At 41.3% G+C, this 27,143-nt stretch overlaps 1 protein-coding gene and 2 long non-coding RNA genes across 4 annotated transcripts in view; 2 read left to right on the top strand and 1 right to left on the bottom strand.

Moving 5' to 3' along the window:
• The window catches only part of LOC121554395, a 99,271-nt gene extending 83,118 nt beyond the window's left edge, over positions 1-16,153 (bottom strand). Inside the window, exons 1-3 of the long non-coding RNA XR_005997682.1 lie at positions 16,072-16,153; positions 15,779-15,910; positions 15,560-15,605 (exon numbers count right to left, since the gene is read on the bottom strand). This is a non-coding gene — a long non-coding RNA (uncharacterized LOC121554395). The remainder of the gene's footprint in view (positions 1-15,559; positions 15,606-15,778; positions 15,911-16,071) is intronic.
• Positions 16,154-16,394: 241 nt separating this feature from the next.
• LOC121554394 lies at positions 16,395-24,010 on the top strand. 2 transcript variants are annotated; one of them, XR_005997681.2, is made up of 5 exons: positions 16,395-16,554; positions 16,768-16,874; positions 17,038-17,087; positions 21,942-22,037; positions 22,955-24,010. It is a non-coding gene; the product is annotated as an uncharacterized LOC121554394 (long non-coding RNA). The 2 variants fall into 2 exon arrangements; XR_005997680.2 differs by having other exon boundaries at positions 16,397-16,554; positions 16,765-16,874.
• A 1,604-nt stretch (positions 24,011-25,614) lies between these two features.
• The window catches only part of LOC121554196 (collagen alpha-5(IV) chain-like), a 105,582-nt gene continuing 104,053 nt past the window's right edge, over positions 25,615-27,143 (top strand). The window contains exon 1 of the mRNA XM_041867676.2: positions 25,615-25,806. Coding sequence (XP_041723610.2) covers positions 25,717-25,806 — 90 coding nt within the window. The 5' untranslated portion in view covers positions 25,615-25,716. The remainder of the gene's footprint in view (positions 25,807-27,143) is intronic.

The following is a 27,143-nucleotide window of genomic DNA, read 5'->3' on the forward strand; positions in this document are numbered from 1 at the left end:
AGGGTAGTAATGACAAATAATAGGTTATTTTTTATATACCAGGTAGTAAGAAGAGCAGGACTTTGATGGTTAAAAGATTAGCTTTTGACTGACAATGTAACTATGGGAATTTGAGAGATATTTGGTGGGTTTGTGATGATAGAGTATATTCTTACCCTATGGGGGGATAGGATGTTGTTACAGGTCAATGTTTAAGCTTCCATATGAGGTTTTTACCATTAAAAGAGGAGTGGTACGAACACAGAAATCTGAATCTAGGGTTAAAAGGATGACATGGCTACATGTCATAGTCTTCAAGCCTACCATTGGAGAATAAGTCTAAGGGAGAAGGGGGGACTTCTTCCATGGTATGGTGTAACATTTGGGAAGATCATATGGATAAATATTAGTTATACTTTGAGTCCAGATAGGTCAGATAATATCACTGGGGTTATAGATACATTATAAGAGATGTGTTTGGGAGATCTGAGAAGATTTGGTTACAAGATTAATTAGGCCAGTAGGGGCAGTGATGGGTCAGATTTTAGTTTCAGCTTTGATAACACTGTGATGTTTGTAATTTGTTACTGACTTTTGAGAAAGTTATGAGATTGAGATAGGTTGGAGAAGTGGTGCCTGGAGACAACACTCAGATGCCGGTGTTGACTGTTCCTGATCTGGATAAAGATTGACAAGTGGAACTGATGGATAAATATCCTTTTTGATTATTTGATCATTTTATTTTTATTGTTTCAAGGAAAACATTTTGTAGGCTGATTTTAATATGATTTTAGAATGATTTTATGAATAAAGGGGGGAATGGATAATGTGATTCATACATCATTGATATGTCATTTTTATATTCTTTTAAATTGATGTGGAGGTTTAATTTGAAAATGTTGTTTTGCAAAGGATACTGTTTGGTCGTTTCTTTTCATTCCAGAAGCATTTGGGAGAACATGTGGAGATTGAAATACTCAAACAAAGACAATATGAAGGGACAATATGACTGGAGGAGATGAAACAAGGAGGGTGTGGCTGATTTCATCATCAACAATCCATTCATCCAAGTCAAGACTACGGGGAGATGAAGTGTAGTGGACTACATTCCAGTGTCGGCAATGAAATATGGACATGTGTAATACATAATTGTGTAATAGTCTCAGGGATTAATTTTTGTAGAATGATGTTTGATGTAATTGGATACATGGGAGGATCTTAGATGTTTTTGTTTATTTCGTGAATGTTTAGGGACAGAGAGGCTAGGAAGGGAGAGTTTCATTGTCCGGTCCTATGGGTTGACCAGCCGTACAATGAATGTTTATGGATAGGATTTTGTTTGCAGGGCTTACATGTGTATTTAATTACATCATAGTTTCAAATGCATTTACATGGTTAATGAGGTTATCTGGAGTACCGACGGTGGTTGCCTGGGGCAGAGGGACCGTGAGAGAATTTTACTGTCTTGATTGATATGGATGGATGGCTGCTGGACAGTTTTTCGCTCTTACACTCCATAGAGATTTCTTCATATTTCATAGTAATGTATTTACACTCCATAGAGATTTCTTCATATGTCATAGTAATGTATTCACACTTCATAAACAGGTATTTCATAGAAAGGTATTTACACTCTAGAGGAGAATGTGTTTGGTTTAATGTTAAAGATACTCAATAAGATAAATGGTTAATAGTCATAATCTTATTCTGTTTGTTTTCGAGACGTTTATTTCGTCTCGAAAGGGGGGAATATCGTATCTGAAGATTATGCCTTTGTTAAATGTTTTGGAGGAACAAAGAATGTTGTTTTATGATCTTAGTTCAAATGTAGCGTTGGGAGGGTGATGCCCCAGGGGAGACTGGTGATTGGCCAGAAGAGGGGAGTCACTCCTCTTTTTGCATTGTTTATAAATAGGGGGTAAACGATGAGACGGCAGAACGGCCATAGCAATCTTGAGGAGCCGTTCTCCGGACAACGCGTGTCTGTATCTATGCTGTAAACTCGTGATTTTAATAAAAGCCTCTAACACGATGCAGCATAGCGGACTTTTTGTTGACAGCAATAATTGCCACCATTCATCATATACGACAATGCCCCACGAGGTGAGATCTTGCATGGAGCCCCAGACCGAGGGTGATTGACCATCATCTTGAACTTCTTCCGTTTTCTGATAATTGCACCAACAGTTGTTGCCTTCTCACCAAGCTGCTTGCTGTCAAGATCGTCTAACAGAGTGGACCAATGCGCAGCGTTGAATGCAAACATATGTATTCTTACTGAAGGCAACACGAACAAAACAACGAACGATACGTGACAGTTCACGGTTACCATAAACAGACTCGAAACAAAAACCCACAAACATGAATGAAAACCCGACTGTTTAAATATGGCTCCCAATCAGAGACAACCAGCTGACACTCGTTGCCTCTGATTGGGAGTCACTCAGACCAACATAGAAATAAGTAACCTAGACCCACAACAAAAACATAGAAACTAACACCCTGGCTCAACATACGAGAGTCCCCCGAGCCAGGGCGTGACACTTGCCTATTGTCCTGTAGCCCATCCCAGCCTTGTGCAGGTCTACAATTTTAACCCTGATGTCCTTACACAGCTCTCTGGTCTTGGCCATTGTGGAGAGGTTGGAGTCTGTTTGAGTGTGTGGACAGGTGTCATTTATACAGGTAACGAGTTCAAACAGGTGCAGTTAATACAGGTGATGAGTGGAGAACAGGAGGGCTTCTTAAAGAAAAACAAACAGGTCTGTGAGAGCCGGAATTCTTCTGGTTGGTAGGTGATGAAATACTTATGTCATGCAATAAAATGCAAATTAATTACTTAAAAATCATACAATGTGATTTTCTGGATTTTTGTTTTAGATTCCGTCTCTCACAGTTGAAGTGTACCTATGATAAAAATTACAGACCTCTACATGCTTTGTAAGTAGGAAAACCTGCGAAATCGGCAGTGTATCAAATACTTGTTTTACCCACTGTAAGTCAGCTAGCCAACAAAGTTTTTGCTAGCAGCTATGGTTGTCACTAGCTTAGCTGCAGTAGAGAACGGTGCTGTAGCGAATAATAAACTCACTACTTAGTTCTCTCTGAGTGCTAGCAAAGCAGGCCAAGTAGGCATTGTGCTAAGCTAGCTCATGATAAGTTCTCAGTCAGGGTTGGGCCAGGGAAGCTACAGTAGCCAATGCTAGCTGGGTTAGTGGGGCAAGTCCCAGCATGTATTATGGGCAGGGCCTAAAATGAACACCAGCCACCTGCCAAATACGGGTAGATTTTGGCATTGGTGGGTAAGACATCTATTTCACCAGCCACGTTGGCAGATGGTCAGGGCTCCACAGTGCAAGCATTTCACTTGCATTTGTGAATACAAATAGTAAAGTATGATCACATTTATAGTAAGATACTATAAATGCAGCAGTAGCTGTTTTTCAAAGTATTTCTGCCGATTTGTTTCATAGCTGGTAAATTAATCGAACAATGTCAAAGAACTACGATAGCCTATTCCACCTTGCGCTGCAACACTGCCTGGCTGGGGGCTGTGCGCACGTCAAGAGATGAGTGAAAGATTCCTTTTTAGAAGCACTGCGCACAGGTATAAAAGTTTGTCTAATTTACTTGAAACTAAAGTCTACTGAAGTGAGGCTTTGTCCTTGTATTTCTTGGCTATTTACATTGATTTGTTCACAAGCTAGGTTGTTTTTCTATGTTTGAGTTTCAACTACTAGGGAAGTGAAGACAACGCTGCTACTAGTCAGACTCAATCTCACAGGCACAAACATGACTGGAGTTAAGAAATTAAACAATATACCACCTTACTTCTTACTAGTAATACATTTATTGTTTTAGAAACATTACAAAGCATGCTCATCAGTTTTTTTGTGTTTTGTTGGTGTAATTTTAGCAGAAAATATACAGTGGGGAAAAAAAGTATTTAGTCAGCCACCAATTGTGCAAGTTCTCCCACTTAAAAAGATGAGAGAGGCCTGTAATTTTCATCATAGGTACACGTCAACTATGACAGACAAAATGAGAAAAGAAAATCCTGAAAATCACATTGTAGGATTTTTAATGAATTTATTTGCAAATTATGGTGGAAAATAAGTATTTGGTCAATAACAAAAGTTTCTCAATACTTTGTTATATACCCTTTGTTGGCAATGACACAGGTCAAACGTTTTCTGTAAGTCTTCACAAGGTTTTCACACACTGTTGCTGGTATTTTGGCCCATTGCTCCATGCAGATCTCCTCTAGAGCAGTGATGTTTTGGGGCTGTTGCTGGGCAACACGGACTTTCAACTCCCTCCAAAGATTTTCTATGGGGTTGAGATCTGGAGACTGGCTAGGCCACTCCAGGACCTTGAAATGCTTCTTACGAAGCCACTCCTTCGTTGCCCGGGCGGTGTGTTTGGGATCATTGTAATGCTGAAAGACCCAGCCACGTTTCATCTTCAATGCCCTTGCTGATGGAAGGAGGTTTTCACTCAAAATCTCACGATACATGGCCCCATTAATTATTTCCTTTACACGGATCAGTCGTCCTGGTCCCTTTGCAGAAAAACAGCCCCAAAGCATGATGTTTCCACCCCCCATGCTTCACAGTAGGTATGGTGTTCTTTGGATGCAACTCAGCATTCTTTGTCCTCCAAACACGACGAGTTGAGTTTTTACCAAAAAGTTCTATTTTGGTTTCATCTGACCATATGACATTCTCCCAATCCTCTTCTGGATCATCCAAATGCACTCTAGCAAACTTCAGACGGGCCTGGACATGTACTGGCTTAAGCAGGGGGACACGTCTGGCACTGCAGGATTTGAGTCCCTGGCGGCGTAGTGTGTTACTGATGGTAGGCTTTGTTACTTTGGTCCCAGCTCTCTGCAGGTCATTCACTAGGTCCCCCCGTGTGGTTCTGGGATTTTTGCTCACCGTTCTTGTGATAATTTTGACCCCACGGGGTGAGATCTTGCGTGGAGCCCCAGATCGAGGGAGATTATCAGTGGTCTTGTATGTCTTCCATTTCCTAATAATTGCTCCCACAGTTGATTTCTTCAAACCAAGCTGCTTACCTATTGCAGATTCAGTCTTCCCAGCCTGGTGCAGGTCTACAATTTTGTTTCTGGTGTCCTTTGACAGCTCTTTGGTCTTGGCCATAGTGGAGTTTGGAGTGTGACTGTTTGAGGTTGTGGACAGGTGTCTTTTATACTGATAACAAGTTCAAACAGGTGCCATTAATACAGGTAATGAGTGGAGGACAGAGGAGCCTCTTAAAGAAGAAGTTACAGGTCTGTGAGAGCCAGAAATCTTGCTTGTTTGTAGGTGACCAAATACTTATTTTCCACCATAATTTGCAAATAAATTCATTAAAAATCCTACAATGTGATTTTCTGGATTTTTGTTTCCTCATTTTGTCTGTCATAGTTGACGTGTACCTATGATGAAAATTACAGGCCTCTCTCATCTTTTTAAGTGGGAGAACTTGCACAATTGGTGGCTGACTAAATACTTTTTTTCCCCACTGTATATATTTTGGCAGTTAAAAAATCTGATTGGCTGGTAGATTTTTTTTATCTAACTGCCACAGACAAATCTGATTGGCAACAGATTTCCATCGAAAACATCATTTGAAAGACAGAACAAAGTGATTGATGTGTTACAGACAGTTTTGTGGGTGCATTCCCTTCTATTCCATTATCTGATTTTGATAGCTTTTTATTATTTTTATTATCTATTATCACCATCAATCTTTTTGTCCAAGAGGACATCGTACAAATGTATTCTACATATTTATAAGGTTATAAATAACTTCATTCACAGAGCCTAAAGCTACAATTCCAGGTGAGGTGATGGGGTGACATCATTATACCTGGCATTCTCCTTCCAAATCAGCTACGCCTCGTCTCAATAATGTTATGAAAAGTGGAAACACGGACGGAGACAGACACAGACTATCACATCACTGTTCAGGAATCTGATTTGGAACACCTGTATGCATCCCAAATGGCACCCTATTCCCTGTGTGTCCTGATCAACGTAGGACACTATAAAAGAGAGTAAGGGTGCCATTTGGGACAGAGCCTGTGAATGATCTAATCCATAAGTGGAAAGAACAGCTCAGAGAACGAGGGAGGGAAGGATGGATGATAAGGAGGGATGATGTACCTGGCCTGGTACGAGCTGGGGAACGAGGGATGAGGTGAGAAAAAGAGAGGAAGCTAAATAACAGGGTAAGAAGGAAACAAACACAGAGGGAGGGATTCTACATGGTTGATATTAACTGGATTTAACTGTTGTGGATGGGTCCTCCTGGATCATAGCTTTAGACAAGGCTGGTTATAATGTTTCACTACTTGCTATAAACACGTGCATGAACCTTTCTGTAGTCTTATTATTAGGCTTATAGTGTCCTCTCCATGTGTCTCTCTCACTATGAGCCTTGTGTGTTGCCTCTCTGTAGTCAACTTTAGGGTCACAGCATTGAAAAACTTTGTGAACAACTGAACTATAGAATAAAGATACATTGAAGGGGGATCTGCCTCGTAAGAATGACCGTCTTTAGTCTACTTACGGCAAAGCAGAGAAGACTAGTTTGCCTTGCACAGGCATGTTGCTTTTCCTAATCGTTATCAATCGTCTTCAGGTGAAATGATTTAAAATGTTGTTTAATGCCAAGGTAATGACGTTGTAGGGATTAGAATGAGATCGTAAGGCTGTTTAGCTTCAAAACAGGCCTATAGGGGGAGTCTATTGAGGCCATGCAAACAATCTACTGAAACCAGAGGGCTGCTGGCCATAAGAGAGAAAAGACTGGGCACGTCCAACTAGCTAAGACAACACTTCCACCCAAAACCAAAACGGCATCCCACCTCGCTCACTGACAAGGCTAAAGACCTTTTCAAACATCCCTCAAGGGCACAGATAGAGAAGAAGAAAACCATCTTCTTCTCTCCTCCTTCCCTCTCTTCCTTTTCCTAAATAATACAAAGTGCGATAAACAAACCTTAAGAGGAAGGAATGTTAAGCCGTTGGCCCCCTCCAATCACGCGCCAGCCACTCAGCTTTTGTGTTCTGCTGACCTTTGACATTGCATTTACCTCGACCGATAAGGAGACAATCTGACAGTGTTCTATAGATGGGTTTGATATCTGAAACGATGCCAGTGTGGGACATACACCACGCAACTACTGGAACACGCAATCCTCTTGCAGAGTGCATTCATAGAAAACATGGTAACACTTTACTTAGAGTGGTGATAATGTAGCATTCATGTAACGTTCATAAAGCCATATTGCACATTGTAAATATGGCATTGAAACTGACCCTGTATAAGGTATGCTTACTTACTTATTGTGTTCTTCATATTTCTTCTTATTTCACTTTTCTTGTTTTTTCTAGTATTACATTGTTTTTGATTATTGCATTGTTGGGTTTTGAGATTGCAAGAAAGACATTTCACTGTACTTGTCCATTAAAAACGTGATGTTTGATGAAGCATGAAATAAAGACTGGTACCTCCCTGTGTATGTGTGTATGCTGAAAGCTGGAAAATATACGTACGTTCAGGCGATAGACAAAGAAAACATAGAACATTACATTTTGAAAGATGTCCACACTCTGAATCTGCTCCTATCAGTGACTGAGATGTGATAAACAAATAAAAAACCATAAAGAACTCGATAATAAATCAGATGACAGGACATCTATCAGAATATTTTCTCCTTGACATTCACACTGTAGTGGGCACCAACTCAGAAAAAAGCACCACCAATGTAACATCTCTAAAATGTTCTGTCACTCACTGACCCAGAACACTGACAGAATGAAAAGAGAGAGTTATTCCGATAAATAGAACAGAATAATTTTCCAATACTAACACGGACCAAGATAAACAGAGTGAAAGTTGAATAGATATGGATACGGTTACCTATCATCACCCTCCATCCACATCCAGACACACCTTTATTTGGGGCCAGAGGCCAGGGGAGGGGTGGTGGGAGAAAGGACAGTGTGTGTTTATACTGCAGGGTGAGGGCATTGCAACAGATGCCTAAGGTACGGTCTCTGGTCTCTGTAGGTAAGAGACTTGTACATGTCGTCCATACTCACCAACTGACTACTTTAGAAAAAAGTCAGCCTATGTCACGACAGCTGTAACTAGGGTTACCACCATAACATATCCCAACACCAACACAACGCAATAGAATATACCATCTGGTGGACATTCCTGTACACAGTGTGGTAGCCCTTTCCTGCAGTCAATGACCAAAAACGACCTCTTTGTCCTCATGGGCGGAATGTTTTTCATGATTTTCATATTATATTATTATTATTTATTTTTTTAACAACGAAAATCTGGTGTTTCTATGTCAAACAGTTGTGTTATATTTCAGTCTTCTGTGATGTACAGTGCATTCAGAAAGTATTCAGACCCCTTCCCTTTTTCCACATTTTGTTCCATTACAGCCTTATTCTAAAATGGATTAAATGCATTTTTGTCCTCATCAATCTACACACAATACCCCATAATGACAAAGCGAAAACAGGTTTTTAGACATTTTAGCAGAAATACCTTATTTACATAAGTATTCAGACCCTTTGCTATGAGACTCGAAACTGAGCTCAGGTGCATCCTGTTTCCATTGATCATCCTTGAGATGTTTCTACAACTTGATTGGAGTCCACCTGTGGTATATTCAATTGATTGGACGTGATTTGGAAAGGCACACACCTGTCTATATAAGGTCCCACAGTTGACAGTGCATGTCAGAGTAAAAACCAAGCCATGAGGTCGAAGGAATTGTCCGTAGAGCTCCGAGACAGGATTGTGTCGAGGCACAGATCTGGGAAAGGGTAGGGTAGGGCCTTGGCCAAGAACCCGATGGTCACTCTGACAGAGCTCCAGACTTCCTCTGTGGAGATGGGAGAACCTTCCAGAAGGAAAACCATCTCTGCAGCACTCCACCAATCAGGTCTTTATGGTAGAGTGGCCAGCCGGAAGCCACTCCTCATTAAAAGGCACATGACAGCCTGGTTGGAGTTTGCCAAAAGGCACCTAAAGGACTCTCAGACCACGAGAAACAATATTCTCTGGTCTGATGAAACCAAGGTTGAACTCTTTGGCCTGAATGCCAAGCATCATGTCTGGAGGAAACCTGGCACCATCCCTACGGTGAAGCATGGTGGTGGCAGCATGCTGTGGGGATGTTTTTCAAAGGCAGGGACTGGGAGACTAGTCAGGATCGAGGGAAAGATGAACGGAGCAAAGTACAGAGAGAGATCCTTGATGAAAACCTGCTCCAGAGCGCTCAGGACCTCAGACTGGGGTGAAGGTTCACCTTCCAACAAGATAACGACCCTAAGCACACAGCAGCCAAGGCAACGCAGGAGTGGCTTCGGGACAAGTCTCTGAATGTCCATGAGTGGCCCAGCCAGAGCCTGGACTTGAACCCGATCGAACATCTCTGGAGAGACCTGAAAATAGCTGTGCAGCGATGCTCCCCTTCCAATCTGACGGAGCTTGAGAGGATCTGCAGAGAAGAATGGGAGAAACTCCCCAAATACAGGTGTGCCAAGCTTGTAACGTCATACCCAAGAAGACTCAAGGCTGTAATCGCTGCCAAAGGTGCTTCAACAAAGTACTGAGTACTTATGTAAATGTGATATTTCAGATTTTTTTTATTTTATAAATTTGCTGAAATTTCTAAAAACCTGTTTTTGCCTTGTCATTATGCGGTATTGTGTGTAGATTAATGAGGGGGGGAAACAATTTAATCAATTTTAGAATAAGGCTGTAACGTAACAAAATGTGGAAAAAGTCAATGGGTCTGAATAATTTCCGAATGCACTGTATATAAAGTGTAATATTGGGATTCAAACTCAAAACTGAATACATTTAAACTCTATATCTGACATGGTAGAGGTGTGTTCTTTTTTTAAGCCCATAACCATGTGTGTGAGGTGCATACTTTAGTTTCGAAGTAGATTTGTTTAAGACTACCCAGAATCCCTCTGTGTGACCCTGAATTAATGACAGTGTAGGTGGAGTGTGGAGTGGAACAGAGCATTAGCCTAGCTATAGCTAGCGGGTAGATCTACTTAAATCTACCTGTAATTGCTGATACAGTTAGTGCCCTATTATCATAGATAAGGGGAGGTCAGATAGGGGGGGGGGGGCACAGGGCAATAGGGTTGTAGCCGGAGTGGGATAGGCGGGAGTGGGTGCAACTATGTAGGATTACAATTCTTATGAAAATCTAAAAGATGACCTATTTACAGAACACAGAGCAAGGATAACCACTTATTAAGCAAGGCCAAAGTTCCTCAGGACAGAAGTCTCTTCAACTTTGCTTCGGCAAGCCTCTTGTTCCTTTCATAACCATATTATATCAAGTCTGGCTATTCAAAGACGACCTTAATGGGGCATTTTCCCTGGGTTCTGCTATTGCTAAAGACATCTTTCATGTGACTACAGATGTGACTACAGACCTGGCAGCACAACCCAACCCTGGGACCCTTTTCAACTGTCTAGTTTAAAGGTCTCCTAATGCTCTCATCGTTAAGGACTCGGCTTACAGCGCCTTCACAAAGTATTCACACCCCTTGACTTTCTGGACTCAGCTTGTGTGACCTGAGAAGAAACTAAATGAGAGACTCTGTGGGGGAAAGGGAGAGAGAGAGAGAGAGAGAGAGAGAGAGAGAGAGAGAGAGAGAGAGAGAGAGAGAGAGAGAGAGAGAGAGAGAGAGAGAGAGAGAGAGAGAGAGAGACAGAGAGAGAGAGAGACAAAGAGAGGGAGAGCGAGACAGAGGCAGAGACAAAGACAGAGACAGAGACAGAGACAGAGAGAGAAAGATACTGACTGCTGCCTATGCAGATTGTTTTAAACCACATTGATTAACTTCAGCTATTCATGTTTTCAACCTGTGACTATCTCAACCATCTAAGGAAAAGTAGACAGATGTCTATAAGTGTTACCTCTGGTGCTTTTTACCCTTCACTGACACACACACACACACACACCACACACCCATACTGGTTGGCATTGACGGCCATCTATTGCATTCCACCCCCTAGGGCCATGCAAATCCACACGTGGAGAAATTAGGGTGAAGAGAGGTAAGGAGGAGAGGGAGGGGGTAGCAACCACAAATGAAACAGTGATCAGTTGCCTGACTTAGTGGAGGAATGTTCTAGAGGTGACACCTGCGGCGAGGAAGAGATCCCAACAAGTCCTACCTAGTAGCACTGGAATTCCTCCCCAGAGGAGGGAGGGAGGGGGGGTAGAGGGAGAGCGAGATGGAGGGAGAGAGAGAGCGAGATGGAGGGAGAGAGAGCGAGATGGAGGGAGAGAGAGCGAGATGGAGGGAGAGAGAGCGAGATGGAGGGAGAGAGCGCGAGATGGAGGGAGAGAGAGCGCGAGATGGAGGGAGAGAGAGCGCGAGGTGGAGGGAGAGAGCGCGAGATGGAGGGAGAGAGAGCGCGAGGTGGAGGGAGAGAGAGAGCGAGATGGAGGGAGAGAGAGAGATGAAGGAGAAGGGGAAGGAGTGATGAGATAAACGATCTCAAGATATGATCTGTACACAACCTGTAATAACCTTCTATGACATCATCTTAAGGCGCAGGATATAAGGTTAACCCTATTCACACATGACCTGACCTCTGTGAGTTGTAACATCTGCATAAGTCAATAAAGTTTAATTTTTTTGAATAGTTACTTCCTTAGTTTCTAAGGCCATTAAATGATGACCCATAAATATGCAAAGAGGCTATTAGCAAACTTGCAAGTGGGTACAAGTTGCAATAACATGAATACTGTGGTATATTAGGGCAGGTAATACAATATAAAGAAAGTATCTCAAGCAACCCGTTTTGTTTTTAGAATAGACAAGTGTCGGTTATGCTCTTGCATGATGAGTTAACTTGGGGCCAGTACACTTGGTTAGTTCCCAGAGCACTCATCGCCTAGGCTTTAGCGCATGAAGGTCAATTCTCTGTCCACTACAATGGTTCCTTGGAATGCTCAGTGTGATGGAAAGGAGTCAAAATCTACCCTGGCAACAAAATGTACGAGTAGCTCCACCGCGCTACACTACTCTCACAAATAGCAATCACCCACAAGGACAAGGGGGCAGAGGGAACATTTATACACAGACTAATTAGGGGATAGGAACCGGGTGTGTGTGATTGACAAGAAAAGACAATTGTGATGATGATTGGGGCGGCAGTGGTTAGTAAGCTCCTGAGTGGCGCAGTGGTCTAAGGCACTGCATCGCAGTGCTAGCTGTGCCACTAGAGATCCTGGTTCGAATCCAGGCTCTGTCGTAGCAGGCCGTGACCGGGAGACCCATGGGGCGGCGTGCAATTCGTCCAGGGTAGGGGAGGGAATGGCCGGCAGGGATGTAGCTCAGTTGATAGAGCATGGTGTTTGCAACGCCAGGGTTGTGGGTTCGATTCCCACAGGGGGTATGAAAAAATAAATAAAATAATGTAAGTCGCTCTGGATAAGAGCGTCTGCTAAATGACGTAAATGTAAATGTAAGCCAGTGACGACGAACGCCGAAGCTTGCCCGAACAAGGAGGGGAGGCAGCCTCGGCCGAAGTCTTGACACTCAGATATCTCATAGGTCTCAGTACAAGACTAGGGCATCAAGACTTCATTTAGCAATCAAACCGTTCTTAGAAAATACTGGGAGTCAATGTGTGGATTTATTACCAGAACATCTGATGAATGGATTTATTTAAAAGAAAGTGTAAACTATGACTTGAAGAAGAGACTATAATCCTTATAGCATTACTAGGCTATGCATGTATTAGATGTGTATTACAATTACACGTAGGCCGGCCTATACACACTCTTTCATAACGTCTGAGATCCCCAGAGATTGGAAAGCTGCCGCGGTCATCCCCCTCTTCAAAGGGGGTGACACTCTAGATCCAAACTGCTACAGACCTATATCCATCCTGCCCTGCCTTTCGAAAGTATTTGAAAGCCAAGTTAACAAACAGATCATCGACCATTTCGAATACCACCGTACCTTCTCCGCTATGCAATCCGGTTTCCGAGCTGGTCACGGGTGCACTTCAGCCACGCTCAAGGTCCTAAACGATATTATAACCGCGATTGATAATAGACAGTACTGTGCAGCCGTCTTCATCGACCTGGCCAAGGCTTTCGACTCTGTCAACCACCGCATTCTTATTGGCAGACTAAATAGCCTTGGTTTCTCAAATGACTGCCTCGCCTGGTTCACCAACTACTTCTCAGATAGAGTTCAGTGTGTCAAATCGGAGGGCCTGTTGTCTGGACCTATGGCAGTCTCTATGGGGGTGCCACAGGGTTCAATTCTTGGGCCGACACTTTTCTCCGTGTATATCAATGATGTCGCTCTTGCTGCTGGTGACTCTCAGATCCACCTCTACGCAGACGACACCATTTTGTATACATCTGGCCCTTCATTGGACACTGTGTTAACAAACCTCCAAACGAGCTTCAATGCCATACAACAATCCTTCAGTAGCCTCCAACTGCTCTTAAACACTAGTAAAACTAAATGCATGCTTTTCAATCGAACGCTGCTGGCACCCGCCCACCCGACTAGAATCACCACTCTCGACGGGTCTGACCTAGAGTATGTGGACAACTACAAATACCTAGGTGTCTGGTTAGACTGTAAACTCAACTTCCAGACTCACATAAAGAATCTCCAATCCAAAGTTAAATCTAGAATCGGCTTCCTATTTCGCAATAAAGCCTCCTTCACTCATGCTGCCAAACATGCCCTCGTAAAACTGACTATCCTACCGATCCTTGACTTCGGCGATGTAATTTACAAAATAGCCTCCAACACTCTACTCAGCAAATTGGATGTAGTCTATCACAGTGCCATCCGTTTTGTCTCCAAAGCCCCATACACTACCCACCACTGTGACCTGTACGCTCTTGTTGGCTGGTCCTCACTACATGTTCGTCGTCAAACCCACTGGCTCCAGGCCATCTATAAATCACTGCTAGGCAAATCCCCGCCTTATCTTAGCTCATTGGTCACCATAGCAGCACCCACCCGTAGTCTGCGCTCCAGCAGGTATATCTCACTGGTCATTCCCAAAGCCAACACCTCCTTTGGCCGCCATTCCTTCCAGTTCTCTGCTGCCAATGACTGGAACGAATTGCAAAAATCTCTGAAGCTGGAGACTCTTATCTCCCTCAATAACTTTAAGCATCAGTTGTCAGAGCACCTTACCGATCACTGCACCTGTACACAGCCCATCTGAAATTAGCCCACCCAACTACCTCATCCCTATATTGTTATTTATTTTGCTCTTTTGCACCCCAGTATCTCTATTTGCACATAATCTCTTGCACATCTAGCATTCCAGTGTTAATACTATTGTAATTATTCTGCACTATAGCCTATTTATTGCCTTACCTCCATAACTTGCTACATTTGCACACACTGTATATATATTTTCGGTTGTATTTCTGACTTTATGTTTTTTACCCCATATGTAACTCTGTGTTGTTTTTATTGCACTACTTTGCTTTATCTTGGCCAGGTCGCAGTTGTAAATGAGAACCTGTTCTCAACTGGCTTACCTGGTTAAATAAAGGTGAAAAAAATAAAATAAAATACAGTGAATGAGGCGCTCCTGGTGTGGTCATGTGTTGAATTATTCAAAAGGGAGCGGGGTTTGACTCGCTCGCAAATCTGAGTGGGCCTACACAAAATGCAGTAGTCAATTATGTCTATACTACCCTACAGACGGCATAGAAAGTATTCAATAAATACAATTAAACAAAACGAAATAAATTATTGTTGCAACTATGGGGATAAATCATGTACGTTTTAACTTTCTAAATTATTATGAAAATTGTAATTATAATAGTAAAAATGCCATCTGTCACTGACTGTATGATGTTGAAATAAAGAATATCTTCAAATGCGTAAAACACAAATTACGCATGAAATTACGCAATTTGACTGGTGGGCTCTTGTAATCAGCGTCCAGAATTTACAATAAAGACAGCGCTCAATAAACACTACACAAATATTTAAATTCCCCCAAAAGAGGATGGGTGATTCTCTGAGAAGGCATGAATCCTGCATACACCACGCACACTGTGCCATGTCCCAGAGAAAACTACAGTGAGCGTGAATAATAATATGTTGTGATGTTTCTTTTGAATTAGCCACCAATAAGTGGGCCACTCAAACAACTGCCTTCCAATATCTAAATCTATATTAAATGAAATACATGTACAAGATGCAATTGTATCATATAAGCATTTGGAATATATTTAGCCTAGGGATAATAATTGTTGTAAAACTCACCAGCGAGCTCCGCTCTGCGCAATAGAGCGGTGTACCTCTTGGTAACCTACACTGATACAGCACTGGTCATGCACGATATTGTTCGCAACAATGTTGCCCTAAATAATACATCAGAGGCTTGCAATACAGCGATAGAAAAATGACACAACTTCAAGGCTGTAGCCTCATCATTTGATTGAAGGTAAATAAATAAACATGTGCACGCTCGAGTCGAGAGCCCTTAAGTATGAGTAAACACTTACCCCGTGTGTCGCTTCTACTGCCCAGCTGACAGCGAGTACACAAATCCTATAAAATAAATAAACAATGATATAGCCGGCTGGCTTTTAAAATAAACAAAAGTTATACTAACTTTATAATAAAGTATTCCCTGGATAAGTTAGTTGGCTACAGAACAGTTGTAAGCAATGTCAAACTATACCGCTATGACAACAGGTAATTTTGAGCTCAAATAAACGCACCAGAATTTCATGTTTAATCCCGACTGGAATTAAAAACTCTGGTAGTGATCCCGGCAGCGGTCTCCCAGTCCCGTCTTCACTCCAAGCAGCTACAAGTGCCTAGACGAGCTCATTGAAGAATACAAAAAGCGGCTGTGCCACGGAAAGACGAGAAGCAAGACGAAAGAGAGAGGAAAGAGATTTCAAAGGAGGAAGAATCACGCACCAAAAGGCTATTTTCGTTAAGACTAGTTGAAATCGTTAGGTAATTTCGTTGTTTTACGCTATTAAGAATAGGGAAAGTTAAAACTCACCGAAGTTCACGTAAACTCACGTTCGTCCCCTGACCGACTTGTTTCACGCACCGCAACTACACTGTAATCCCAAACAGTTGTACTAGCTCATAAGTAATAAGGTCATAACAGTCAAATGTCGTTATGCAGTTGACCAAACTATAAAGTGTTGAGCTCTGTTGAGATTTATGCCACTTTAATTGAAGAGGGCTCAATATTTTATAGGTAATTTGTGTGGAACGCTCAAAAAAGTTTAGGTAGTGTCATGACGTTATTGACGTCATGACGTTCTGGTGGGTGGGTCATCTCTCCCTCAGGAAAGCTGAGTCAGCCATCTTGAATTTGCCTTGATGCGGGGATGTGGAACACAGTTTAATTTGTTTTAATTTGTTTGCAATGCGCAGTTTTATGCTGCTCGCTTGAAACCACCACCACCTCCGTTTTTATCATTAGTCTTATTGCCTTCGTTTTCTTAAGCGCCATCTTATCATCACCTCTGATTTGGTAAGTAACTCTAATGTTGTTTTTGTTGGTTGTTTTTAAATTGAATTTCGATAGTCTTAAATGTGGAACTGGGAATACATTTGTACAATGTGCACAGTGAATATTTGTTGTAAATAGTTTAAAAATCTAAGTAATTGTAACTTTAGAAGTTGTTAAATATGTGACAAATACGTTACATTACTTCATCTTACAACGGTGTAACGTTATCAGCAGGTTTCCTGGATGAACTACATTTCCCATAATGCATGTTTGCCCGGGACATTGACGGTGGAGGAAGGTCCATGAGTTTTCGCTGTTCGCCGGTAATGCAAGTGCGTACTGTGAGTATACTTATTTCAATAAGTGTCTGCCTTACACAGTAAATATTTTACGTTATCGAGCTGTGTGTACGTGTGTGCTAGCGTGAAATGAACAATGCTAAACAACATAATGTGAGTGTGTTATCATGATGCTAACCAGGCCTGTGTTTGTATTTCTTCCTAGGCTCAAGTGTGTGGTTGTGAGATCATCTCGAAATCCTTTTAACAGTTCAGGTAGGATGTATTATGAAATAGTGTTACTAATGTAATACATTGCTAAAACCAAGTATAGAGTGTATTTGTTATAATTCATTGGTATTAGATTTAAAAGGTGATCGAATAGCTCCTGATTTGTAATGTCATTAATGCATTTCTTTTGAAGCAATGTTTTAAAAAAATGTACAAGTGAATAGGTTGGTTTACTTTTAAGTTTAAATTTCCCACGTATCTCGTTAAAGTTTTGACCAATGAGCTAACTTGTTAAGTTGTGGCCAATGGGAGAGTGGACTGGTTGCCGGGAAAGAAAAGGGAGGGAAAAGTTGAAAGAAGGGAGAGGAGAGACGTTAGTGGGGTTGGTGAAGGAAAAACGACCAAAGGAAACGATAAAGAGAGAACAAAACCATACCTACAGAGTTTTTTTAAGGGAAATCCTGATTTTATTTCTATAAGAGAGTGTTTATTATTTAGTTAAGAAAGACCAAGTGGAGACTGAAGCTGCCGTCGCATTGTGGAGACATTCGACATCCTAGAGGTTAGCCTAGCATCGTGCAAGACTTGGAGAGAATAGGCCCTTTTCACGTGACGTCAGACAACTTCCGTTCTGCCGCGATGCAGGTTATGTTTACATCCGGTGTCGCTTAGGAACGCTTAGCTAGTAGCACATCATTATGGAGTTCACCAATCAATCAATCAATCAATTTTATTTTATATAGCCCTTCTTACATCAGCTAATATCTCGAAGTGCTGTACAGAAACCCAGCCTAAAACCCCAAACAGCTAGTAATGCAGGTGTAAAAGCACGGTGGCTAGGAAAAACTCCCTAGAAAGGCGAAAACCTAGGAAGAAACCTAGAGAGGAACCAGGCTATGAGGGGTGGCCAGTCCTCTTCTGGCTGTGCCGGGTGAAGATTATAACAGAACCATGCCAAGATGTTCAAAAATGTTCATAAGTGACAAGCATGGTCAAATAATAATCAGGAATAAATCTCAGTTGGCTTTTCATAGCCGATCATTAAGAGTTGAAAACAGCAGGTCTGGGACAGGTAGGGGTTCCATAACCGCAGGCAGAACAGTTGAAACTGGAATAGCAGCAAGGCCAGGCGGACTGGGGACAGCAAGGAGTCACCACGGCCGGTAGTCCCGACGTATGGTCCTAGGGCTCAGGTCTCTCAGTTGGCTTTTCATAGCCGATCATTAAGAGTTGAAAACAGCAGGTCTGGGACAGGTAGGGGTTTCGTAACCGCAGGCAGAACAGTTGAAACTGGAATAGCAGCAAGGCCAGGCGGACTGGGGACAGCAAGGTGTCATCATGCCCGGTAGTCCTGACGTATGGTCCTAGGGCTCAGGTTCTCAGAGAGAAAGAGAGAACGAGAGAATTAGAGAGAGCATACTTAAATTCACACAGGACACTAGATAAGACAGGAGAAGTACTCCAGGTATAACCAACTAACCCCAGCCCCCCGACACATAAACTACTGCAGCATAAATACTGGAGGCTGAGACAGGAGCGGTCCGGAGACACTGTGGCCCCATCCGAAGAAACCCCGGACAGGGCCAAACAGGAAGGATATAACCCCACCCACTCTGCCAAAGCACAGCCCCCGCACCACTAGAGGGATATCCTCAACCACCAACTTACAATCCTGAGACAAGGCCGAGTATAGCCCACAGAGGTCTCCACCACAGCACAAACCAAGGGGGGGCGCCAACCCAGACAGGAAGATCACGTCAGTAACTCAACCCACTCAAGTGACGCACCCCTCCCAGGGACGGCATGAAAGAGCACCAGCAAGCCAGTGACTCAGCCCCTGCAACAGGGTTAGAGGCAGAGAACCCCAGTGGAGAGGGGAACCGGCCCGGCAGAGACAGCAAGGGCTGTTCGTTACTCCAGAGCCTTTCCGTTCACCTTCACACTCCTGGGCCAGACTACACTCAATCATATGACCTACTGAAGAGATAAGTCTTCAGTAAAGACTTAAAGGTTGAGACCGAGTCTGCGTCTCTCACATGGGTAGGCAGACTGTTCCATAAAAATGGAGATCTATAGGAGAAAGCCCTGCCTCCCGCTGTTTGCTTAGAAATTCTAGGGACAATTAGGAGGCCTGCGTCTTGCGACCGTAGCGTACGTATTGGTATGTACGGCAGGACCAACTCGGAAAGATAGGTAGGAGCAAGCCCATGTAACGCTTTATAGGTTAACAGTAAAACCTTGAAATCAGCCCTTGCCTTAACAGGAAGCCAGTGTAGGGAAGCTAGCACTGGAGTAATATGATCAAATTTCTTGGTTCTAGTCAGGATTCTAGCAGCCGTATTTAGCACTAACTGAAGTTTATTTAGTGCTTTATCCGGGTAGCCGGAAAATAGAGCATTGCAGTAGTCTAACCTAGAAGTAACAAATGCATGGATTAATTTTTCTGCATCATTTTTGGACAGAAAATTTCTAATTTTTGCAATGTTACGTAGATGGAAAAAAGCTGTCCTTGAAACAGTCTTGATATGTTCGTCAAAAGAGAGATCAGGGTCAAGAGTAACGCCGAGGTCCTTCACAGTCCCTTTCACATCTGCCACCAATACGACTTAACGACGTAGAACGACTTGCTGACAAGTGGTCCCTTACTTCAAGATCGAAGCTTGATAAAGGCTACAAGTTCTTCGTTGAAGGTTACCTGTTTGATTATGAAGGTACGTGTTTATCTTTATTTAGCTTAAATTAGCCCTATGCTAGCGAAGGTTATGAGCTGACGAGTTTCTGTTTTGCAGCCTCTTTTTAATATTACTGCTGTTTGTATCGACCGTAAGATAAGAGTCAGTAATGTATTAATGGCTAATGCTGCGCCCTTTCTCCCAATCACTGTATTGAAACAGTCTCAAGTGTAGTTAACGGTGAGGTGACAGTGAGAGGGCGATGTTACAGGTCCATGAAGAAAAATGAGGAGGCTCATCGGCTTCAGGTTTCTCAGATAAACAGTTCTCTAACATTATGATAAGATAGGTTAAGATAGATAAGTTTTCTTTTTGTTGTGTTTTGCTATATTGCATCAGGATTAAATTATTAAACATTTTGTACAAGTAATATATTATTGGATTACAGTAGTATTACGTTTAACGCTGTCTACCTATCCTTACCCCAATCATTCCAGTGGAATCTAGACGGCACTGATCCCTGTTTAATACGGATCCGTCCACTGGCCGATGTGTATCTATCCTCAGGGGGAAAGTGCTGACTGCAAACAAAGGTGCTCCCACGAAGAATCTTAAAAATTGGTCCCTCATCTCTCCTGATCGCCCTCACCCAACGGGCACGTATTTCTCCATCAACAGGGAAATCGTGAAAACTCAGATACGGGAATTTCTGTTTGTTGTTTGAACAAAATGGTACACTGCAATAGCATCTTCTCGAAGATTGTGCCATGCTTCGGTGTTGGATGGGATACTGTTGCGATACAGACACCGAGAGAAAAGAAACAGCTAAATTAACATTCAGCTTTGACCAGGAATCAATATTTATCTAGCTATCATGCACAACAGTATTTGAATAGGTGAGTTACTATACATTCATGAATAAACTAACTGCCTAACAAAGGGTTAGATAGCTAGCTAAGTAAACTTGTTACATTACAGCCAGGCAGCAATGTAACGCTACCTTTTAACGTTATCGGTATCTGGTACTAAGTTGTTGTTAGCTAACGTTAGCCCACTTTTAAGTAACTAAGGCAGTGAACAATTATGAATTAACAATAACGTTAGCAAGTTACAAACCATTGCATATACGTAAACATTATTACTCTTAACTTTACTAATTTAACTTAAACGTACCTTTTGGAATTTCTTCAAGTAGCTAGCTTGCTAGTTAGTGGTCAACAGTTGTATTTTCGTTGAGAAGTCTCAGGTTACGGGCGAACGGAAGTGAAGTTAACCTGCTACGCGGAAAGGCGGAAGTTAGATGACGTCATCGTGAAAAGGGCCTATTGCTTGTGACGATCAGTTCGGGTTTCCAACGGATGTCTGTTGCTGCTACCGAGTACTGGCTGCATTGATAGCTGTGTTCGCGGTGGATCTTGTGAGGACACCTGCACGGAACTACTATATTTTGCTGAGGCATTATCTACAAGTAGTGAGTAACTACAAATGTGGGGTGGACTTCGGGACTTTATGTATGTCGTCATTTTTTTTATGAGCTCCAACGCGCGCCCAGGGTTTAAGCAAGCTTGCAAATAATTTGGACATGGGGTTGTGGAAAAATCATTGGGGTTTATAATTTGTATTTCTTTTGATGTGATACATTGAACATTTGATTAATATAGATCTTGAACCTTATGTCTGTTGTATTGGTGGAGTCATTTACTGTTTCAGTTTCATTTAATGCATGGGAAAGCATATCCTTATAACAATAACCAAGTCTATAATCATTCTATCTGAAGTTAATACCCTATTTGTCATTCACCCTAGCAAGTTTACAATAGGGATTCTTATTGGAGATGTCCTTCTCACCTAATATCCCATGCTGTTCAGATATTCTAAATAAGGTAATATCGTGAGAGTCAAATTCGGAGCCTGGTGAGAGGGTTACACTAATAATTGGTTTTATTTTATGTGTTTCCACAGTCATTCTTTTGCTATTTCTCTAAATGTTTTTATCTCAACTGTGGGGTCAACAGTTGATCACTTGAACCCTTTATTAATACTTTGTTAAATACAAAGAACAACAACAGAAATAGCAGATCTATAAGCACACAACTTTGATGCTTTGCTTGTTAATAACTAACTTGCTTATCTTTTAATATTTTCATTTTTACTATAATTAGTGTACAATGAATGTTTTTGATATTTGTGTAATTATTATTGTAATGGATATTTTTTGTCCATGTAGGAACAACGTGATGTAAATATGAGACGGGCCCTCGTCCTTCGTGCACTTCCTGTGTACCTGCGTGAAGATGCCTCCAAGTTTTTCAGGACCTGTAATGTAAGTGTACTGGCCTCACTATCAATCCCTTTGCTTAGCTATTCAGTCAGCTTAAACATGACATCACTCAAAGAACTCTAGGAGAACCAGAGGGGCATTCCAGAAAGCAGGTTATGTGAAAACCATCAGTATAGCCAATTGTATTTTTTCCAACAACGTAATTTCAAAGTCCGTGTTTCTAGTTTGTCGCCGCATTGAGTATGAGATAAAATGTTTTTATATTTCATTTTCAGCCGATTTTAAATAAAACAAAATAGCCTAAAATAAAACATTGAACAACATTCAACCACTTCCTTAAATGCTAATATAAAATAAAGTGATGTTAAATTCAAAATGAAAAGACGACTGCATCTGAAACTCTGTCAGTGATTTATATAACAGCCGCAGCCAGAAAATGTCTGCTTCCTGTTTTCTCCCGTTGCCATGGTGAATAACCGTATCGGAGCTCCATTGATGATGGCTTTTTACTAGTCGTCAGGCACAAGCTCAACTCCGAGTTAACGTACTCTGAGTCAACTTACCTAACTCAGATCAGCTGTTCTGTAACTGAAAACTCAGTTTCACTTCACAGGGTAAGTCAACTCTGAGTTCAGGGTTAGGCTCAGTTTGTTGAACCTCCTTTCTGGAATAGCCCCCAGAACCTGTTTATGAAGTTTCCTTGAGTTGTTATTCTGCAAACTGACATGTAGAAATTACATAAATGAAAAGGTAAGTATAAAGAATTCCACTAAACAAAAAGTATGCTTACAGGTAGGTGTGAAACTAACATAAAATAATAAGCATGTGTAAAGAAAATAGTTTAAACATGTAGCTTAGTTGCAGTCTAAGTGCAAAGTGACCGTAATGTCTAGACATCATTAGCATGATTTGTATCCTTGAGGGGCTGAACTCATTTTTGTATTATTTGTGTTTTATAGTCAGCAGATGGTCCAGACCTCACTGACACTCCGGTGGCTCTCCTGACAGTTGTCACTGATGATACTACTGATGCGGCCCTCTTCAGCCCTGAGAGCATCTGTATTGTCGTGGAAGATGAAATACTTGTGAGTGGTCCCACAAACCTGGCTGACTCATTTCTCCTGCTCTTTGGGTATGTCTATGCACTAGACCTACAGTACCCAAAGAATCTTGAGCTTACATTCACATTTATCCAAAAAGTTGTGATGTGTCTTGAGGACAACAAACCACTGAAAGGCCGTCTACTGACACTGAAGAATGATTTGTTCAATGAGTGAATCACTCAGAATGGACTATTTGTTGAGCTGAGTATTGAGGATGTTTTTAGTTTTTTTTCCCTCTTTACAAATGTAATAATTTGCCTCTTCTACCTCATGTTTAATATGTTACACTGTTTGCCTCTTCTACCTCAGATTTAATACATTGATTGTTAATAGATAAATATCACAACATTGACGTATTGCCAAGCCCAAGTTTTTGTACTGTACTTGTGGGAAAACGACTGTTGAATTCGTGCACTATACATGTTTAATGTTGTGTGACCTAATGCTTACCTTGATGTTGCCAGTTGAAGTACGGCACAGTAGAAACCAGTACTTTTATTTGAATGTTTTATTTAAAAAAAGTGAGTTGCAGCCTTCAAGGTACAGTAAGTGCCAAAAGCGTTTTAAATGGCTCCACATTCTAATAGTTGTCATTGCTGTTGAGGATGGATTATAATTAGAATCTTATTGAATTTTATCATGAAGCCTTTGTGAGTTTTTATCATAATGTTTACTGAATAGTGTGATATGGAGACCCAAAATACTGAATCTACCCTCTGTAGCAATGACCACTATCAGAATATGGAACTATTAACACTTAATGTACTTTAAAACACATTTTGTTTTTATGGAGTCATTTCCTTTTCCTTTTTGTTTTAATTTATGACAAGCACTTTGTTTTGACTGAGCTCCTTTTGATTCGTGCCTTTTTAAAAGCACATTGTGTTGAATAAAAAAAAAGTTAAATTGTCACTGTGGTGTCACTTTCATGTTTTCTAACATTATTCGCTGATTATAATTGTGTAATGGACCGACATCAGTATTTCAGTTTAGAATTAATTTTGATTGCATGTCCCACATTATGAGTTGAAGAATATTGAAAATGTTGAGTGTATTTCACACATATGAGTTGAAGAATATTTAATATTTTGAGTGTATTTCCCACATTTATGAGTTGAAGAATATTGAAAGTTTTGAGTGTATTTCCCACATTATATGAGTTGAAAAATATTGAAAATGTTGAGTGTATTTCCCACATTATATGAGTTGAAAAATATTGAAAATTTTGAGTGAATTACTCCCTAATTATAAGTTGAGGAATATCAATATTTATAAGATAACATTGAGATAATTTAAGGCAACTGTAAATGTAATTTTTATTTTATGTAAACTTAAAACATTTAAAAACATCACTAAAATATTTTTGTGTAATCTGTTACAAAATAATTTTTGAGTTATGTGAACTTATTAGGGTTTACAGTGTACTTCGCAGTGTATGAGAGCAGAGGAGGGGTGTGGCTTTGGCATTGTCACTCATATCCCCTAGCCCACCTTTACATTTACATTTACATTTACGTCATTTAGCAGACGCTCTTATCCAGAGCGACTTACACATTTACCCACTTGTTACCATATGGCACTATCACTACTCGAATAAAATTATAAAAAGTCAACAAGATAGCACTTTTATGTTTCATTCCGATTTAATAGGAGATTAAATACACATTTCGTGTGACAGGCTATGCAATTAAGACAGTAAATGTTGAAAACACTGATACCTTGAGTATATAGGATACCTTAGACGTGGCTGCATTATTAAACTGTAAAAGAGCAGAAAACATTCATTGATAACTGATCACTCTTCAAGAAAGGCGGTGTTATCTTTGTGGAATGTTCTACTTTGCATAATGCCGTGTTCATATGCTAGTCAGAACTAGGGAACTCTGAAGTGTAGGACCTGCTAATTGGTTGAACGCCGCACGTGGACTACAACCAATTAGCAAGTTGGAAATATCTGAGTTTCCTGAATGCGGCATAAACCGCTAAATTCCCCATGACTTTTCCAAAAACGCACAAAATATTTTCCCTAAATCAATATCGTAGGAATAGTGGAATGCAACATGTTGGGAGGACATTTGGGAAATGTCAAACAAAGGTTTTATGTGAAAACTTTAGGCTATTTGTAACCTGAGGCAACGAACAAAATTGCCCTACACCAGTGAGTGTTCCATCTGCTTCAGAAAATAGCGCCGGTTTGTGTCTTCAAAACACATTTGCCACTGAAAAAAAAAAGACTAAACCGAATGATAACAACTAATTAGCTATATATCTTAGCATAGGCCTACACGCAAATATTTATTGGGATTTTATTTGTTTATAAATTCTGAGTTATTATGCACAAGACCTGTTGAAGCAAGTGTCAGCAGCATGCGCATTGATCCGAAGTAGATCCGGCTGTAGCAGGTTCACAAGTCTATAAGGAAAAAGTCAGTCAGTGGGAAACAGGGAAGGGAAGGGGCCCTCTACTGTCCGCTTGGAGTTCCCACAATAATCTGTCTACTGAGTTCTGAAAACAATTTTGTTCTAATAAACAAGGTAGCAAAAGAATATGACAATTATCTGATGTGTTTTTTAGTAGAATTTCTCAATGTTCAGTTGAGGCAGATTATTTTCTAAAAATGAAAATAAACTTAAAGAGTCTGAGAAATCTCGCCTCAGGGTTGATGGTTGTAACCCTGTGTATCACCGTCCAGGAGTCAGAATCAGCGGTGAGTAACCAGCCTACAATTACTTTTACACACTTGTCGATGTAGCCTGTTTCTAATGAAATATAAGCGGGTAACACAGTTAAACCCGCGACTGGCTCCTTTCAACCTTTCTTGTTGGCGAAAGTTTATAAATAGAGTGGATACTTTATAACAAGTGTTCATTTTCTGCCCCCGGTCTAATAATAATAAGTCTCATCTTCTAGCCTCCTTTTTGCGTTATTGTCGCGCTATTGCACTGTTACGAACACGCTCCATTCTAGGGATCATTTATCCGCGTTCGCATTATAGTTCACAGTTCAGTGACAAGTGCGCCGGCTGGGACACTGAAGCACAGCACCAGTTCGCGTCTATCACATTTTTGTCCATTATGAAAGGAGAAAATGTGTTCTTGCAAACAATTTGTTAACTTCCCTCCTTTTAGAATGGTTAATGTTACAATGCCTGCATTTGTGATTATGTACCGTGTGTCTTTTCTAATTATTTGTGCCATTTAAATGAAACTTTGGCCAGCACATTGCAAGTAGGCTACATGGAATGGGCGTTTTTGCATTGCCTGGTAAAAAGTGAGAGTGGATATACGCGCTGTCACTGCGTATTGGGGCGCACTGAGCTTGGTTTATTTTGTTGGTAAAAAAAACCCATATATATATATATATATACTTTCCCCCTCGGAACAAATCAATCAACAATTTAATCAACTATAGGTTCTTGGTAAGATGCCTTAATGCATTTTAATGAGACAGGATACCCAGGAAGTGAAAATCAACATCTGGACATAACTGTCCACTTTCTCCCACACTGATACCAAGAGGAGATGCTCTCTCTCTCTCTCTCTCTCTCTCTCTCTCTCTCTCTCTCTCTCTCTCTCTCTCTCTCTCTCTCTCTCTCTCTCTCTCTCTCTCTCTCTCTCTCTCTCTCTCTCTCTCTCTCTCTCTCTCTCTCTCTCTCTCGCTGTCTTTCTCTCTCTCTATCTATCTATGGTGTAGGGACTCCTCTCTCTATCGCTGTCTCTCAATTCAATTTCAATTCAATTTAAGGGCTTTATTTATTTTTTCTCTCTCTCTCTTTCTATCTCTCTCTCTTCCTCTCTTTCTATCTCTATGAAGGGAAATGCATAGCCTACTTCATTCATATTGATAACAGTCACTGCTCACTGCACTCACACAGTCAGACACAACAAGCACTGCAGTGGAGAGAGAGAGCAGAAGTAGATGCAGGGAGGGAGGGAGGGAGGGGAAGGGAAGGGGGATACCTGGGAGGGAGGAGACAGGGAATAAAGAGAGGGAGGGAGGGAGGGAGGGAGGGAGGGGAAGGGAGATATGTAAAGAATAGTGAAT

Source organism: Coregonus clupeaformis, unplaced genomic scaffold, assembly GCF_020615455.1.
Source record: "Coregonus clupeaformis isolate EN_2021a unplaced genomic scaffold, ASM2061545v1 scaf0089, whole genome shotgun sequence".
In the NCBI taxonomy this organism is placed as follows: domain Eukaryota; kingdom Metazoa; phylum Chordata; class Actinopteri; order Salmoniformes; family Salmonidae; genus Coregonus; species Coregonus clupeaformis.